Source organism: Phaseolus vulgaris, chromosome 5 (assembly GCF_000499845.2).
Source record: "Phaseolus vulgaris cultivar G19833 chromosome 5, P. vulgaris v2.0, whole genome shotgun sequence".
Taxonomy (NCBI): Eukaryota; Viridiplantae; Streptophyta; class Magnoliopsida; order Fabales; family Fabaceae; genus Phaseolus; species Phaseolus vulgaris.
In genome coordinates this window covers 13,484,058-13,500,381 of record NC_023755.2, presented here as the reverse complement: position 1 = coordinate 13,500,381, position 16,324 = coordinate 13,484,058, and the positions used below count along the sequence as shown (strand labels likewise).

At 32.8% G+C, this 16,324-nt stretch overlaps 1 protein-coding gene across 1 annotated transcript; it reads left to right on the top strand.

Moving 5' to 3' along the window:
- Positions 1 to 3,435: 3,435 nt before the first annotated feature.
- LOC137835192 (DEAD-box ATP-dependent RNA helicase 36) lies at positions 3,436 to 12,058 on the top strand. Its single transcript, XM_068643578.1, has 8 exons — positions 3,436 to 3,741; positions 3,833 to 4,325; positions 4,891 to 5,213; positions 9,308 to 9,511; positions 9,598 to 9,679; positions 10,874 to 10,972; positions 11,117 to 11,284; positions 11,407 to 12,058. The coding sequence occupies exons 1-8, from the start codon at positions 3,593 to 3,595 to the stop codon at positions 11,497 to 11,499; spliced, it is 1,611 nt and encodes a 536-aa protein (XP_068499679.1). The 5' UTR covers positions 3,436 to 3,592; the 3' UTR covers positions 11,500 to 12,058.
- Positions 12,059 to 16,324: the final 4,266 nt, after the last annotated feature.

Here is a 16,324-nt window from a genome sequence, read left to right as displayed (position 1 = left end):
AATTTATAAACCCTAATTTTAAATTAGGGTTCTTAAATTGGGAATAATTTTTAAAATTAGGGTTCTTCAAATTTAAAAAAAAAAACATTAATGGAGAATCACAAAAATGAGCAACAAGGGCTCTGATACCACATGTAAGTCAAAACATGAATAAACGTAAATTGAACACATGCAATTATGTTCACAAATAGATCTTATCATATCATGATTCTCACACAAAACATACAATGAAGAAGGAATAGGCACTTACCTTGATCCATGAGTGATCCTAATTGAGCAGTTACTTTATCTCCTTTATCCCAATCTATCTCTTAGCAATTTCGTATTTGTCACACACTTTCGTGATGGTTAACAGTGAGACAACTATTATTTGCAGAGACAGAACCCTATAGCCTTTAGTACCCAATCTCCATCAGATGTAGGTTTTCCATTAGGTATATCATCAGATATATATTTCTCACATTAACCAATGGGCCTTTAATTCTATTATTATTATTAAATCATATTTGGGCCCAAAGCCCAAACTCTAAGTCATGTGAGTCACTTTATAGAAATTAATATACATAATTTCTTACAAACCAAGCATTACAAACAAAACAATAATACCAATCATCAATCAAGAACAAAATATTATGTTTAGATATCACCTCAATACATAAGAGTTTGAACAAATTACTCTCAATCCCAAAGGGTAATATTAGCCACACATGATGGCTGTTACAAGCAAGGAGAGCAAGAAAAGAAGATTTCGGATGTTTCTCCTTGACGGCTACCCCCTCTAGGGTTTCTAACACCTCCTATTCTCCCAATTGGATTACAATTCACTCAATGGTGTTTTTCTCTCAATCTTGCACACTAGGGTTGTGTCTCAATCCTCCTATTTAACTTGATTTGTTTGGGCTTAAGTGACTTCTCGCTCCGGCACTAATGGGTTCGCTTGGGTGAGTAAAATGTAAAAAGGTCCAACGTTACTGGAGTAATCTCGCTCAAGTGAGAATGAGCTCGCTTGAACAAGATCCACTGTGGCGTCTTGGCATTTTGCGAGTTTGGGGCAGCTTTGGTGATGTCGGTGCATTCCAACTTTCCCTTCTTAGCTTTTTATATTCTCCTTTTGCCTAGTTATTTCCATTGTTCTCTAGAATCCTGAAATTAAAACAAATTTGAGAATAAATCATTCTTATTTAAATTAAAATCACAAAATATGTAAAGAGGTATAATTTCATAAATTAGGGATTATTTTATACTTATTTTATCAATTAATACCCATAAATGCCTATACTTTAATATGAAATATTATTGAAATTTGACACTTATCAACTCTCCCGACTTAAAATCTTGTTTAACCTCAAACAAAGTAAATAAATATATTTGAATTTAAAGATCAAAACAGCTAAATTCACTAAACAATGGATTAAATTAGAAACTTATGATGTTTCCAAATTCAAATATAGAAAAATATATATACAATCAACTTCGAGGATCAAATCAAAACAATAAAATGACAATTCATTAAGCAATTTCTTCTCATATGCTCACAGGTAAATGTTTCTCTTTATCTTTACTGAATCATATAAATCACAATTGCTTTTCATTTCATCTTTATATCACAAACATATTAGAAACATGAATCTTGAGATCTTTTCCAGGGGAATAATGAGGCTAGGCTTCCAAAAAATTATTGGTTTTTTCAGATAACAAAATGCATATTTTAAAGAACAAGAACATACCTACAATCCAATTATAGCACATATGTGTTATCTAATCACCATTTTCTTTTTTGACTTCACACTTTTCCTCATTTTTTTCTACCTTTTCATGATTTTTAACATGAATTTTCTTTCTCTCTTCTTTTTTTTTCTCTGTTTTTCTCTTTTTTTTCATCAATAGGAATAGATTCGTCCTATTTCCAACTATTTGAGCTTTCAAAAATTAGAACCAACCATTCCCTTTTCTATATATATTGCATATGAGTTCTTCTTCCTTAAACATGATAGTTTTTCTACTTTGAAATGTAGCAAAGGATTTATTTGGGAGACTCCTCCGACCAAATCAATACCAATGCTAGATCAATTTCCGCTGGGAATTCATCCTTACATTGTTGATGTTAAGGTTGATGGTCATTGTAGCTATCGTGCGGTTGGTGCATTATTGGGTATGGGAGAGGAGTCCTGGGCTATTGTACGCATGAACTTGCATAAAGAACTTTGTCAATGACGTTAAGAATATATTGGTTTGTTTGACGGGGATGAACGATATGAATATTTGAAAAATTCACTTCTAGTTGACCACATGGTAATTCTATTAATTTTGAATGATGTTATTAATTGTAAAATGGTGTATGAGTTGGATTAACTTGTTACATTTTCTTCTGTTTGCATATAAGTATAGATAAGTGGATGACAATTCCGGATATGGGATACTTTATTGCAAATTGATATAATGTGATTGTTGTGTGTTTATCTATTAAATAATCATTGACTATTTTCCCATTAAGATCTCAACCTCCAACAGATTTTAATCATCACCGCATCATCTGTATTGGACATGTTCATTGAAATCATTTTGTTCAGGTTTGTTGAACTTCATTCTTAATGAATTTTAGGAATCATTGCAAAACATAATTAATGACATTGCTTACAATTTTTAACAGGTTCAGTTCCAAGAAGGTTGTCCGATTCCACCAACAAATATTTTATGGTCTACTTATTCTTATCCAATTGCCAAAGCTTGGTGTTCGTATTATACTAGTCGGATGTATAGATCCGAAAACAAAAAAAAAATACTTATCTTTAAGCACCAAGTTGTCAAGACCACTAAATCACCAAGAGATATGTGAGATTGAAAGGCACCATAGAGACAACGAAATTCTAGCGTTTGGAGTTGCGGTTGCACAAGAAGAACATGATGGTGAGAGTTTTTTTAGCGTTTTTAGGTATTCATTCTGTCAGGAACATTTTTGAATTTTTAAAAAATAATAAGAGAAATTTAATCTTTACATAACATTGTGGAGGTGCAAAGAAACCACAAATGTTTAAACATAGAAAATAAATTAGAAATACTATATAACAAGATTTAAATTGTGTGACTAAGACTAATCTCTATTTAATTGTGTTGACACGAGGAACCATTATTATTTTTGATGAATGAATTGCATCATTATTTTTTAAATTATTATTTAATTTAATTAATTTGGGGTTTTTTTAATTGATTTTTGATTGGATTGATGTTTTTAATAAACCCTAAACTCAACTCATCCTTCGTTGATGTTTAATAGGTTATTTCTAAATCAAATAAAATCATATTCAAACTTTATCATGAAGGTATATTTTCACTGAAAATTAGATTTTGATAACTGAGTAATATTTGACAGCTAGAAGATAATTTTTTAATAGTAACAATATATAATAATAAACTGTAAGCGGAAAGGAAGTATTACAATTATTTTTTCAATGAAAAAATAAAAATTATAAAATGTCTTTGGTCTTGTGTATGTGAAGTGAAATTGATACTCTTGAAATCAAATTGTATTCTATTTCGCCTACTTTCAACAAAACCCCTTTCGTTCCAAATTAGGGTTTTGGGTTTAGACAGCATGAAGCGTTCGCGCAGAGAAAATGGCGATGACGATGGCCATGGCGATGAGCAGGGAGGTGGGAAAAATAAAATACGTGAGGGAGCAGAATCCCGCCACTCCCAGGGTTATGCGCTCGCAGTTCCTCAAACTCAAGAATCTCATCAACGGTAGGTAACATTACTACTCGCCCTTCAATTCACATACAACACTAAATTCAATTTTTTTATCCCTAATTCACTAACACTAAGTGAACCCTAGCACCGCCGCGGACGACCGCGAGGACAGCGACGGAACCGCGACAGACAGCAAGACGTTCGACGACCTCGGACTGCCGGAGTGGGCGGTGAAGACGTGCCGGGAGCTCGGAATGCGGATGCCACGGCGCGTGCAGCAGCGGTGCATACCGCCTGTGCTGGAGGGCCGGCACGTGCTGGGCATCGACGAGACAGGGAGCGGGAAAACGGCAGCCTTTGCTCTTCCGATCCTGCATCGACTCGCGGAGCACCCCTTCGGCGTTTTCGCACTCGTAGTGACACCCACGCGCGAACTCGCGTTCCAGCTTGCGGAGCAGTTCCGCGCTCTGGGCTCAGCCGTGCACCTCCGCATCACGGTTGTGGTAGGTGGCATGGATATGCTCAAGCAGGCGAAGGATTTGGTTGCGAGGCCGCACCTCGTCATTGCCACTCCTGGGAGAATCCACGTCTTGCTCCGTGATAACCCTGATATTTCTGCTGTTTTCTCCAGAACCAAGGTAATAAGTTTGAAATTCGATTTAGAGCTGCGTTTTGATAAGCAGTTCAGTGTTGGTCTGGTTTTCAGTTTGTAGGCCCTAAGGTAGCTTTTAAACCAAAACTGTCAAAGAAAATTAATCTCGTTTTGTTTTCATTTTAAATTTAGTTTTACTATCTGCACTTTTGGTTTAAGGTTGCAAATTGAGCGTTCCAATGTATGAACCCCTAATGAAAGATTTGTTGCTACACGTGCTTTTAATCCAAACATGCACAACTTTGTGTTGAAACTCATTAAATGGAGAGTTATACTAACAAAGTATGCAAATAAACTTTAGCCTAATTTAAGTTTACAATACTTTAATCCAATGATAACCTTCATTAAGTTCTTATCGAATATTTATTTATGATCGATAAAACTTTTGGATTTAGGGTATTAACCCACCCTGATATTCCTCCCGTTTTGTCCAGAAACAAGGTAATGACTAAACTGTTTTAGAGCAGGTTTGGATAAATATTTTAATTATATTCTTTTACCTTTGATTGTTCATAGTTTTATGAATTAATATTTGACTTATGCTTCTGCAGTTTCTTGTCTTGGATGAAGCAGATCGAGTTCTGGATGTTTGTTTTCAGGAGGAATTGAAATTTATCTTTCAGTGCTTACCTGAAAATCGACAAAATCTGTTATTTTCTGCGACAACTACAAGTAATCTGCAAAAGTTGCGAGAACATTACCAAGATAAGATGTATGTATACGAGGCATATGAAGGCTTTAAAACAGTTCAATCACTTAAGCAACAAGCGATATTCATCCCTAAAAAGGTGAAGGATGTATATTTGATGCATATTTTGTCAAAAATGGAAGATATGGAAATTCGGTCTGCCATTGTGTTTATCTCAACTTGCAGGTATCTTTCTAGATTGCATGTTTGGATTTTTTGTTACCAACTTTGTTTTCTGTATTATGATTTGTTATTCATTTTTCTTCTAGATCCATAACTATATTCTTTTGTGGTGCTACAGGATAATGTTAGCTCTTTCAGTTTAATATATCAAACAATCCCACCTGCTATTTTTTTTTGTTTGATGTTCTTGTTTGCAATTAGCTGGTTCCTGTCTTGACTATTAATATCTAAATTTCCAATATCAGAATTTTACCTTAGACCACTTTTCTTCTATAAATTATTAGGCTTTTATTTTTTGTTTAGCTTCCCCCTCCCCACTTTCAATGAAGTAGAAAGGGTAAAAATATTCATTCTATTATTATGATGAAATTTGGGTGTGGATAGTTTATGATGGACTGATTTGGTAGGATAAAATAAATCAGCTTATTGTTGTGGACTCTAGTCTAATTGAATCTTTGTGGTATGATGATATAGTTTTGTGCAATGGCCTTTGTGTTTGACACTCTCAGTAAATAATTAAAATTTGTGATGTTACAAGAAAAAAGTTGTTGCAGTTTGACAATGAAAATTGGAATTGTCTTGTTATTTGGCAAATGGTAGACTTGATATTGGTTTTGGTGTGTCTCTACTTGTTAGAAAATAGATATTGGACATATATAGGGTTTCTTACTTTCTCTGGTATGCATTCCATACAGCTGAAAATGGAGGCAAATATATAACATTATTATTTTTTTAATATAATTTTTTAGTTCATGGGTGAACCAACTAAGTTTTATCAATAATCGGTTATGGTGGCACCATGGTGGAAAGCGGTGACGGATTTTCTGATCATTGCCACAAGGCGGTGGTGATGCCAGTTTTTCATGGTGGCCCATGGCGACTGCTTTTTGCATCACGGGATGCTAACAGTGAACAAAGATAGCGAGAAAAACGAAAGGAATGGGGCTTGTTGCGGTGGTGCAAGGTCCGATGAGAGTGGACAACGACATCGCAATTTCGATGATGTGCGACAACGACAATGATGTTTTGTGAGTGAGGAACCCTAACAATAGTTGACCTAAAATGATTGGGCCACATAATACCCGTCCCAATTGAAATATTAACAATAATCCATACAACTGGCAACATGACTTATGGTCTGCTAAAAAACAAAAACTGCAACAACAAAAATCTATGAAGAATTGGGCCATATCCCATTCCAAATAAAAAGCTATAATACTAACCTAATAACAACAGCCAATTGCTGTGACAATGGTTATCAAACTCGTGATTCAACTTGTTAACTCATCCGAGTTTATGTTCCTACTCACCCTGAGCGAGTTGACTCGGAAGCAAACTCCTTTTTGGATCAAACTCGGTAAACTCGCGCTAAACTCGATGAACTCGTACTAAACTCGGTGAACTTGGTTGAACTTGCGAGTTTGCAACCAAGTTGACTAGTTAAGAGGGTTTTTCTTTAAATCCAAAATGACCCGTTTCTAAACCCATAAATTAGACAAGCTCACATTGCTAACATTAGGGTTTGCTCGCGTTCTTCATGGTGGTGTGTCTTTGTTTCAATTGTGGTTGCGGTGCGTTGTTTTGATCGTGTTGACGTTTGTTATGTGTTGGTGGTGGCTTTCATGGTAGCGTTCGTCATGTTGAAACACGACCACGAACGCCACCATGAACGTTGTGGTGGTGCGTCACTTTGTTGTGGTGGTGCGTCGTTCTGTTTGTCTTGGTCGTGTCGTGGTCATGGTGCATCTGTTTAGGTTTAGAGTTTTCTTGGCCAAGAGAATATTTGGGATTTCTTAAATCTGTTGCAAATTTTTATTTAGTGTTGGGCCATGAGAGAGAATATTGGGAGGGTACTTGGAGAGTTGTTTTTTACTTGAGAATATTGAGTTTTTTATCAATTGAATTTTATTTTAATTTTAGAATATTCTATTTTTTAAATTTTTATTAATTCAACTAGGCATAACCCAAGAGCATCCCCCACTTATTAAAATAAGTAAAAATGCTCCGGGATATAATGTTTATATAATATTTGTATTATATGAATTTATTTATTTGAGGTATTTTGAACTTATATAATTCTCATTCACTATAAATGTAGTTATTTTATTAATATAATGGACTTTTGTTTTAAATATTTTGATTAATTGTATGATTGAAATATTTTTTCATACGAAGTAAACTCTTACGAGTTTACGAGTCAAGTCTACGGAGCCTCCACGAGGCTACGTAGACTCTCGAGTTTAGCAGGAACCAATGTTATCAATATCGAATAACTAAAAAATATTGGAGACCCTAAAACTCCTTTATAAAGTTATAAAGAAACCATAACAGGTTGTGGCGGAAGCATTGTGGAATCATAACTAATAATAATATTATGTTTAGAATATTACTAGGTTGCTGTGTTATGTATACAATATTACTAGGTTAACTTATAATATTTTAATTGGGTTGGGTATGACATGACTCAATTTAATTTAGGGTTTTCTGTAGTTATTAGGTTCAGTCACATCAATTGGTTGCTGTTATTAGGTTAACATTATAGTATTTTATTTGGACCGGGTATGATATGGTCCAATTCTTCATAGATTTTTGTTGTTGCAGTTTTTGTTTTTTAGCAGACCATAAGTCATGCTGCTAGCTATATGTATTACCCGTATCGCCACCGCCAAGTTGTGGCGGTGATCAGAATCTGCCACCGCTTTTCGCCATAACCGATTATTGATAACACTGGCGCGCGTGCCATCTATTAAAGTTTAAGCCTGTTTAAGATGCAGAGGCGAACTTTTTTAATTTGGGTGTGGGTTTAAATGGATGGTCTCGACCACATACCTAGCTCTAGTTGTGCCTCATCATATTGGTGTTTCATCTCCATTTTTATTCAAGTTCTTTGTTTGACAGTGTTGTGTTCAATTTCTGATCGAGAAAGCTCTAAGAATCTGCCACAAATGACAACCATAATTCCCTGATTTACTGCTCTGAATACCAATTGATAAGTTCTCAAGCACTAGGGGAACCCACCCTAAGGCTAGAGAACCAAGCACATAAGTACTCCATTCGAACATCCCATACTACCCGATGTGGGACTTAGATACCCCATAATACTCAAGTTCCTATTACATTACATGGAGGTCAAAGATGGAAATTTGATGATGGCAGAATTTTTTGTTTGGCTATAGAAAAAGCTTGAGAGATGTCCTATTATAACTGGTTTTCATGAAAGGAATGAAAAATGACCCCTATAATTTATATATATAATTGCTTGCTTAGGTTTCATTTTGTTGTATAACTCCCCCACACCAACTGATGTTTAGCATGGCTTTATTAACAATCCAAGCTGTATTTCTTCTACCTATATATGCTAAATTATGTGTGCAAAATATATATTTTATTATTATTAAATTTTTAAAAGCGATTATTATTTCAACTTATGTAAATAATTATTGTGCATTTGTTGCTATCCTATTTTCCCACCAATAATAGCATATATAGACATCTTTCGTTGAATAATGAGGCATACCTGATTCACATGCATTTTATTATTTTATTGATTTGAAACTGTTTAATTGTGACCAAATCTTAGAGCTCCGAGGTTTGCAATGTAAATGAACAATAGTTCTGCTATTATCAATTTGACTGGACTCTGAAAATGAGTTCATTGACTCTGTTAGCTATTTTGTTTTCTTTAGAAAGGTTATTGTTTCTGAATTTGGATGTCCCAGGTTCAAAAATGACAGCAATTGAATACGATCATCTCTTATTCCTGTTGAAATAATAGGGTATTAGATAATGACGTAGGTAAATAGGTTATTGAATTTATATTGTGTATCCTGATTTGATGTCATAAAACAAAGCTAAAGCACTTATACCTTTCTTACTTCAAGTTAGATTATGTACTGCACTTCTTACCCTAATCAAAGGGTCAATTAGCTTGCTATAATTGGCTAAAGCAAATCCCTTTGAATAAGGATCCTAAATGATAAAATCTGTAAAAGTTTGGTAGCATAATGATGTGTGAAATAACAAAAATAATCCTAGCCTACTCTTGGCATTCTCTTCTATATATTTTTTAGATGTTCCTAAAAGTTTCCAAATTTCAGAGATTGTCATCGTTTAAGTTTAATGCTGGAAGTGCTTGATCAAGAAGCAGCAGCTCTTTATTCATTCAAATCACAAACTCAGAGGCTTGAAGCACTTCATCAATTCAAATCAGGAAAAGTTTCTATACTGCTAGCAACTGATGTTGCCAGTCGTGGATTGGATATTGCTACAGTTGACCTTGTTATCAACTATGATGTTCCAAGGTTACCTTTTCTTTTGCCAATTTCTTTATCTACTTAATAGACATTTGAAGCATTTCATCAAGCATATTGCAACTATTCATCTGCAGGTTTCCACGGGATTATATTCATCGGGTTGGTCGTACAGCAAGAGCAGGTAGAGGGGGACTGGCTTTGAGCCTTGTCACCCAGGTTAGTATATATTATATTTAATATGACAGCTTGTATATTTCTTTGTTATTAGAATCAAAGTTTACAAGTATTGAATTTGTACCTAAGATTTTTTGTTTGAAAGAAATATAAATTTGTGAGGGCTGTTGCTTATGCAACACCGCACTTGAGTGTTGATGTGGCGACTGAACTCATTTAATACTGGATACAACTTGTTACTTCTGGGTAACAACCTAGGATTAGCACATGTCATCCATTTTGAGTGATCCATGGAGAGGGGCATGAGACAACCCTTCTCATTTGCCCAAGCTTGAAACCAACAATCTGATCATGGACAGATATATAATAAAACAGTTCAACTGATAAATTTTTGCATCTGTTGAAGTTATTAAAGGTGTCATTTCACTAAATTTGACACTTTTCAATTGATCTGGGTGATAAAGAGTTGATGCTAACAATGACTATTACCATCTAAATTTAGCTTACAGGGATATTATGAACCTAACTAACTAGAGTATAATACTTCTGTGGTTGATGTGAATTTGTTACTGAGATTTATAGGAGACAGCAGTTACTTTTAAGCTGCATGGATCCTGGGGTAGTGCCCTAGGTTCCTAGTTTATGAATTATGTTAATATCTAGCTTTGTAAAATCTGTATCCCAGACATTCTGATGTAAGTCTGGACTTTTATACTTGATTGTGGGTGTTGCGCAAACTCTGGAAAAATTAGTTCATACTCTAGATAGTTGCCTGCTAGTCTAGGATATCTTGATGTATAATCATTTTTTAAGTGTGATGACATAGTTTTGTGTGGCCTCTGATTATAAATAAATCCATTCTATTGGGTGGAGTTATTAGTAAACAGATTCAGAAAATATTTTATCTCTTTAAAAAGACTCTTATCAGGACTTGTGTCAAAATTAGTTAAGTTCCGTTGGAACACCTTATTGTTCAGTTCAGGGTTAGAATTCCCAAAGTTTGATACTTTTGTATGAAAATATTTTTAGGAATCACCCGTTTTTAGTAGCCTAGGTTGAAAACAGGTACAGTAGCATCAATAGGGTGTTATATCCTGTGGTTTTGCTGTTTTTTACTGAGGAAGTGTCCAAGTTATTTCAATTGTAACACATTCACATAAATGAAATCACGTAAGGATTCTGATATTTTTATTGCAAAGATTTCCTTATTATTTGTTTTACATTTGACATTTTCAGAATGATGTTGAACTTATTCATGAAATAGAAGCGCTTATTGAGAAGCAACTTGAAATGATTGAATACAAAGAAAGTGAGGCGCTTTCTCTCATGAAAAAGGTATGTTTTTGTTGGACATTGAATTATATATTTAATTTGTTTCCTTTTCTGTGTCTAAATGATTTTTGCCTTTTCAATTATGATCTATGCAAAGCTTTTCTTTTTAATTTCTATTTCACTTGTTAACCCTGTGATGTATTGTAGGTTTTCAGTGCTAAGAATGTAGCAGAAATGAGAATGATAGATGATGGCTTTGAGGAGAAAGCTAAAGAGCGGAAAAAACAGAAACTGAAAATGCTTGCAGAGAAAGGATTGTTGAAGAAAAATAAAAGGAGAAAACAAAGTAAAGAATTTTCAGAGGAAGGGAAAGAGGTAGAAGCACTGAATATAGCTTCTTTTTCTTCCAGTGATTGACTTTTGCATATAAGTGGCCATTTTTCCAGACTTAATTTATTTTTTCCCAATTGACGTGTTTACTTTGATGTATTGTGTAGGTTTTCGGTGCTAAGAATGTCGAGGAAATGAAGACAAAAACTGAAAATACTAAAAGGTTTGTTAAAGAAAAAAAAGTTAAAAGAAAGAAGTAAAGAATTTGCAGAGGAAGGAAAAAATGCAGAAAAAAGTAGAGGTATCAGCACATATAGCAACTCCAAAGAAAAGGTGTAAGAAGTACATTAGTATATTTAAGAAAACGAGAATTTCTAAGTATGGAAGGGATATTCGAAGAGAAGGCTAAAAAAGAGGTTAAAATCAAAAGCCGAAAGAAAAGAGAGGTATCACAGTGGACGTCGAGAAGCAAAACATATTAGTATTTTGGTAAATGGTTTGGTATTGTATTCAAGTCTTCCTGATTGTTGGTAGAGGTGAGATTGAACACATTATAATTTGCTAAATTCTAGGCATTATTTTTACTTTGATTTTGAGGTGTAAACCCTGATTTTGCCTCCTTATTTGTTTAACTTTGAGGTGAAAAAGGACCAAACAACTGGATTTTGAACCTGATGAACATTCCTTGTCATTGAGAGGCAGGGTATCATCATCAATTTTGTAGCCTAATAGATACACTGCTGATTTAGCTTCCGAAAATTGTATAGTTGAAAAAAAATTGTCATTCATATTAATTGAATTAATTTGTTTTATTAACAAGTGTTGGCCTTTGGATTTGGTTCTCTTAAGCAAGTTCGAAAGTTTAAGTCTTATGAATGGAAAACGTTTGAGAGGTGGGACATTTTACTAAAGTTGATTAATAGGCTATAGAGGTTAGTTACTATTAAAGGTTTTCTTCCTCCACCTCCATAGCTTCTTTCTGCACCTCCATAAATTTTTCAGTTTCAAAATTATCCTTTGAGCAAAAGGTGCATGTTTTCTTTTTCATTTTTGAATTATATAATTGATGTACCTTTTGAACTTTAGAAATCGTAATACAATTTTATTTTGAATTTTAGAATTAAGAAAGTATTTTCTTGATTTGAAAATGCATACCGTAATCACGAACAACAAAAACAACTTGTTAATTGCAAACTTGGTGAATTTTCCAAAAAACTTGGGATTAAGCACGCCACAAGTTCACTAAAGCACCTACAAACATGTTTAGTGAATTTTACAAAATTCTTGGGATTAAGCACACCACAAGTTCACTGAAGCACTTTCAAACAAATAGGCAAGTCGAGATCATCACTATAGTCCTTCACACAAAGCTAAAGAAACACCAATGATCTATAAATGAGAAGTGGAGAAAAGAACTTTTGGAAGCACCATCCGACAATCTAAAGAAATCTCATAAACCTCCACCTGAATAACGAATGCCTTTGAAATGAGCTGGATATCTTTAAAGAATTACACGAAAAAAAAAAAATCAAGATACAAGAGTAAGCTTGCAAACATAGAGCAACCATACAGCGCAAAGGCTATTGGTAACAAACTTTTCCAAAATTGGGAAGAATCTTTCTGGATTAGGGAAAACTTGGAGAATGGAGCCTATCAGATTGAACAATAGACTATAGATATATCCCAAAAAAATGGAACGTAAGTCATTTAAGCCCTCAACTTGTGTTGACACCTCCTTCAGTTTCATCGATAAATGCTTCTCCCTACCTTCGGACAACAAACACTACAACAACCAAGACTTCCCATCATTCTTCATTTGGGCGAGCTAAGTTTTCAGCTCCTTGTGTTTACAATTGCAAAGAGATATTATGCTGTTTGACGTCCTCCATTAAATCTACACTATCGACAAATGATTGTGGCATAAACGACCACCAATACTTTGCAAGCCTATTCCTATTCAAGCATCGGGGGCAGTATACCATACAATATTGCTAGTAAATCGACACGATCGACAAGAGGACGACAAATAAATGAATTTTTCTTTCTAAATTTGTCACTTCACTCGAGTCTGAGAGATTGATGTTCAAATTGTCAACAAACGAGAAGGTCGAAAAGACCATGTTATAACATATTGGCACATCGACATCCGGATCAAGATATCACAAAATCCTATGACATTGTGACCTAATCAAGTTATTAACAATACTACGCGAAACTTAACCCCTAAACAATAATTAAAATATATTTAGGCTTATTTGACCTTTTTCTAATATCTGTATAGGTAAGCAGGATAAAGAAGACTTGGATTAAGAATTATATAGGTTAATCCAATTCTAAAAAACAAAAATATCACATTGAAAAATATTATTTTAAGTGCAAAAACTATTTAGAGACTGTTCTAATTATTCGTCTTCTTTGTTGAATTCTCTTCTTCATGTTAGTCTTCTCTACTCCCGCTTTCCTTTTTTTTTCCTCTCTTTTGCTAAGCTTCTTTGTTATTTTTTTTTTCATCTAAACTTCTTCTCCATTGTGTTTTTTCATGATTTTTATTTTCTAGGTCCCTCATCTTGAATCATGCGTGACGAAAATAGAAGCACGAATCACACGATTCAAGTCTATTCACTCAAATCAAACTATGAAGTAGGTTACAAAACAATTCATTAGACAATATATATGATGGATGACAACTTTTTTAATGAATCATGATTCGAATAATGAATCATGATTTGAATAAGAGGAATCTTAGTATTCCAATTCCACTAATTAGAACAATCAAAGTAATGTTGGCATATATGTGTTTCTGCCTCTTGTGACAATACATTCCTTTAAGTTGATCATATCACACAGAGTAAGATTTAAAGCAAAAATTGTTTAAGATATTCTACATCTATATCACATAAAGTGCATTTAATTTCAATGTAATCCATTATCACATTCCTTTTCCAAATGTTTATTATAGTTGGGATCTATCTTTAAACCCTCTCCAAGTAAAAGAAAAAAAAAGTCATCTTTGGAGGTATTTTGTCTCCACATTGTCTTGTAAAATCTAACCACCTTATATATGTTAGTTAAAATATGTTGATTTGCTAGTATAACCTTCCAAACTCATGTTCATTAATTCCTTACACCCTTCCTTATCTAAGCACCAAATCGTTCTCCCACTTAAATAATTATCTTCTCTAAATTAGCCTCACCAAATCCAAGATTCACCTGCCTCTTTACCACTATCTTGTACTAAGTTTAAGTTTAAAAAGAAGTTTAAGTTTATTTGTCATAAGCCTTAGCAAAGTGTTTTTTTTTATCGCATGTGTATTTTTTTTTTATCGCATATGTGTATATATATAAAAAATTATTAAACATAAATCAATTTTAGAGATAAAAAATAATATAAACTATATTGATTAAATTAAATATTATTTTATAAATAATATTTAAAATATTTAAAATAATATTTAATTTAATTAATATAATAACTAATTAATTTTTATTTATTGATTTTCTCTACTAATAATTTATATAGAATTTATGAATTGAAGTTTTATAACGTGCTCTCATGTTCTCGCAGAACTTAAGTTCAATGTCTATTTAAAATAGACAATTGGGAGAGATTGTCAGAGAAATAAAATAAAAAAGTGTTCGTCAAAAAAAAATTACGTAAAACATATTTTTTTCCTTTAATGGGATTTGCGAATCTTTGTATTAGAACTTTTTTTGGTATATTTTGTGAAACTTTTTCAGAGAATATTTTATAAAACTTAAAAAAGATATATAATTTAAAAAAATTCACAAATAGTTTTTAAAAAAGCACATGAAATATGAAAAATTGTCACAGAAATAAAAAAATTCTTGTAATATCCTCTCCTATAAAGTTACTGACTGATTATGAGAGAAGTTTGCTAAGTGTTGAATGATGCAGAAAAGAACCAAGTTTGTCGCGAAAGAGGAAAAAATAAAACATTGAAAGTATCATTTCTCGATTAAATTTGTATACAAACTTTCTTTTCATTATTTGTGTGGTGATTTCTTTAGAAATTTTTTATTTCTTCTAATTCTTCCTTAAATATGGAGTTTCTTCTTAATCTCATTCTTCTAGCTTTAATATCATATTACAAAAAAAATAAGTAATTAACCAAAAATTAATTTTAAAAATCAAACATAATTAATCAATATATTACTAAATTAAATATTAAAAAATATTAGTGTATAAGTTTTTTTAGTAATTGGTATAGAAATTAGTTTATATATCAATATTTTTTTTAATTTTTATATCTAATTTAGTTAATATAATATATTTTTTTAAAATTAAATTTTATTTAAAAATTTGTTTGTAGTGTCGTGGTTCTAACTAACCAATTAATTTAAGAGATTGACACAAATGCAAACTGATATATTATTGCTGAATTTAGCAGCAAAAGGAAATATTAATTTTTAAAAAAGAATAATTATGTTTGTTTTTTTTTTAAATAGAATCTTATGAGTGAACGTGACAAAGAACCCCCAAATTTAAGACGAAAAGGATATTTAAATTGGTTTATAACGTTTTGGGAAAGAATGACAGTGGCAAGATTGGTATAACATAAGTTCTATATTTTGAAAGAATTAGGAATTAGATTACTGTCATGGATTTATTGTAACTTGTCTTTTACGTAGTTCTACCAACTCAAATGCATCAAATCTCTTTCTATTAAATTCTCATAAATTGTCAAATTGTGGGCCCTCATTAATACTCTATTCACACGATTTTGCCATTTATTAATAAAATTCGTGCCGCTAACCGATCAGCAGTTACATTTATTTTTCTAGAACATGTGTGTGCACTTAATTAATATAGAATATAATATTTCATACTTGAGAGATGAAAACAAACAAGAAAGATAAAAGAAACATAGCGTGTAGGAAGTAAAATATTGTTTCAATAAAAGTAGAGTAACTTTAAAAGTGTGAATAACTTGGTCATACATAAGATAGATACCGACTCACTAACAAGAATAAAAGAGAAATGAACTTCTCGATCCTATATTTAAGGAAGAGTTATTATCCATTATGGATAAAAATTACTTCTAGTTAACTTAATATTGGATTGTT

Excerpts from the sequence above, each read along its gene's own strand:
- LOC137835192 (XM_068643578.1), top strand. The coding sequence starts at position 3,593 with ATGAAGCGTTCGCGCAGAGAAAATGGCGATGACGATGGCCATGGCGAT. Across the intron at positions 4,326-4,890 it reads CTGTTTTCTCCAGAACCAAG|TTTCTTGTCTTGGATGAAGC; the intron begins GTAATAAGTTTG and ends ATGCTTCTGCAG. Across the intron at positions 9,512-9,597 it reads ATCAACTATGATGTTCCAAG|GTTTCCACGGGATTATATTC; the intron begins GTTACCTTTTCT and ends ATTCATCTGCAG.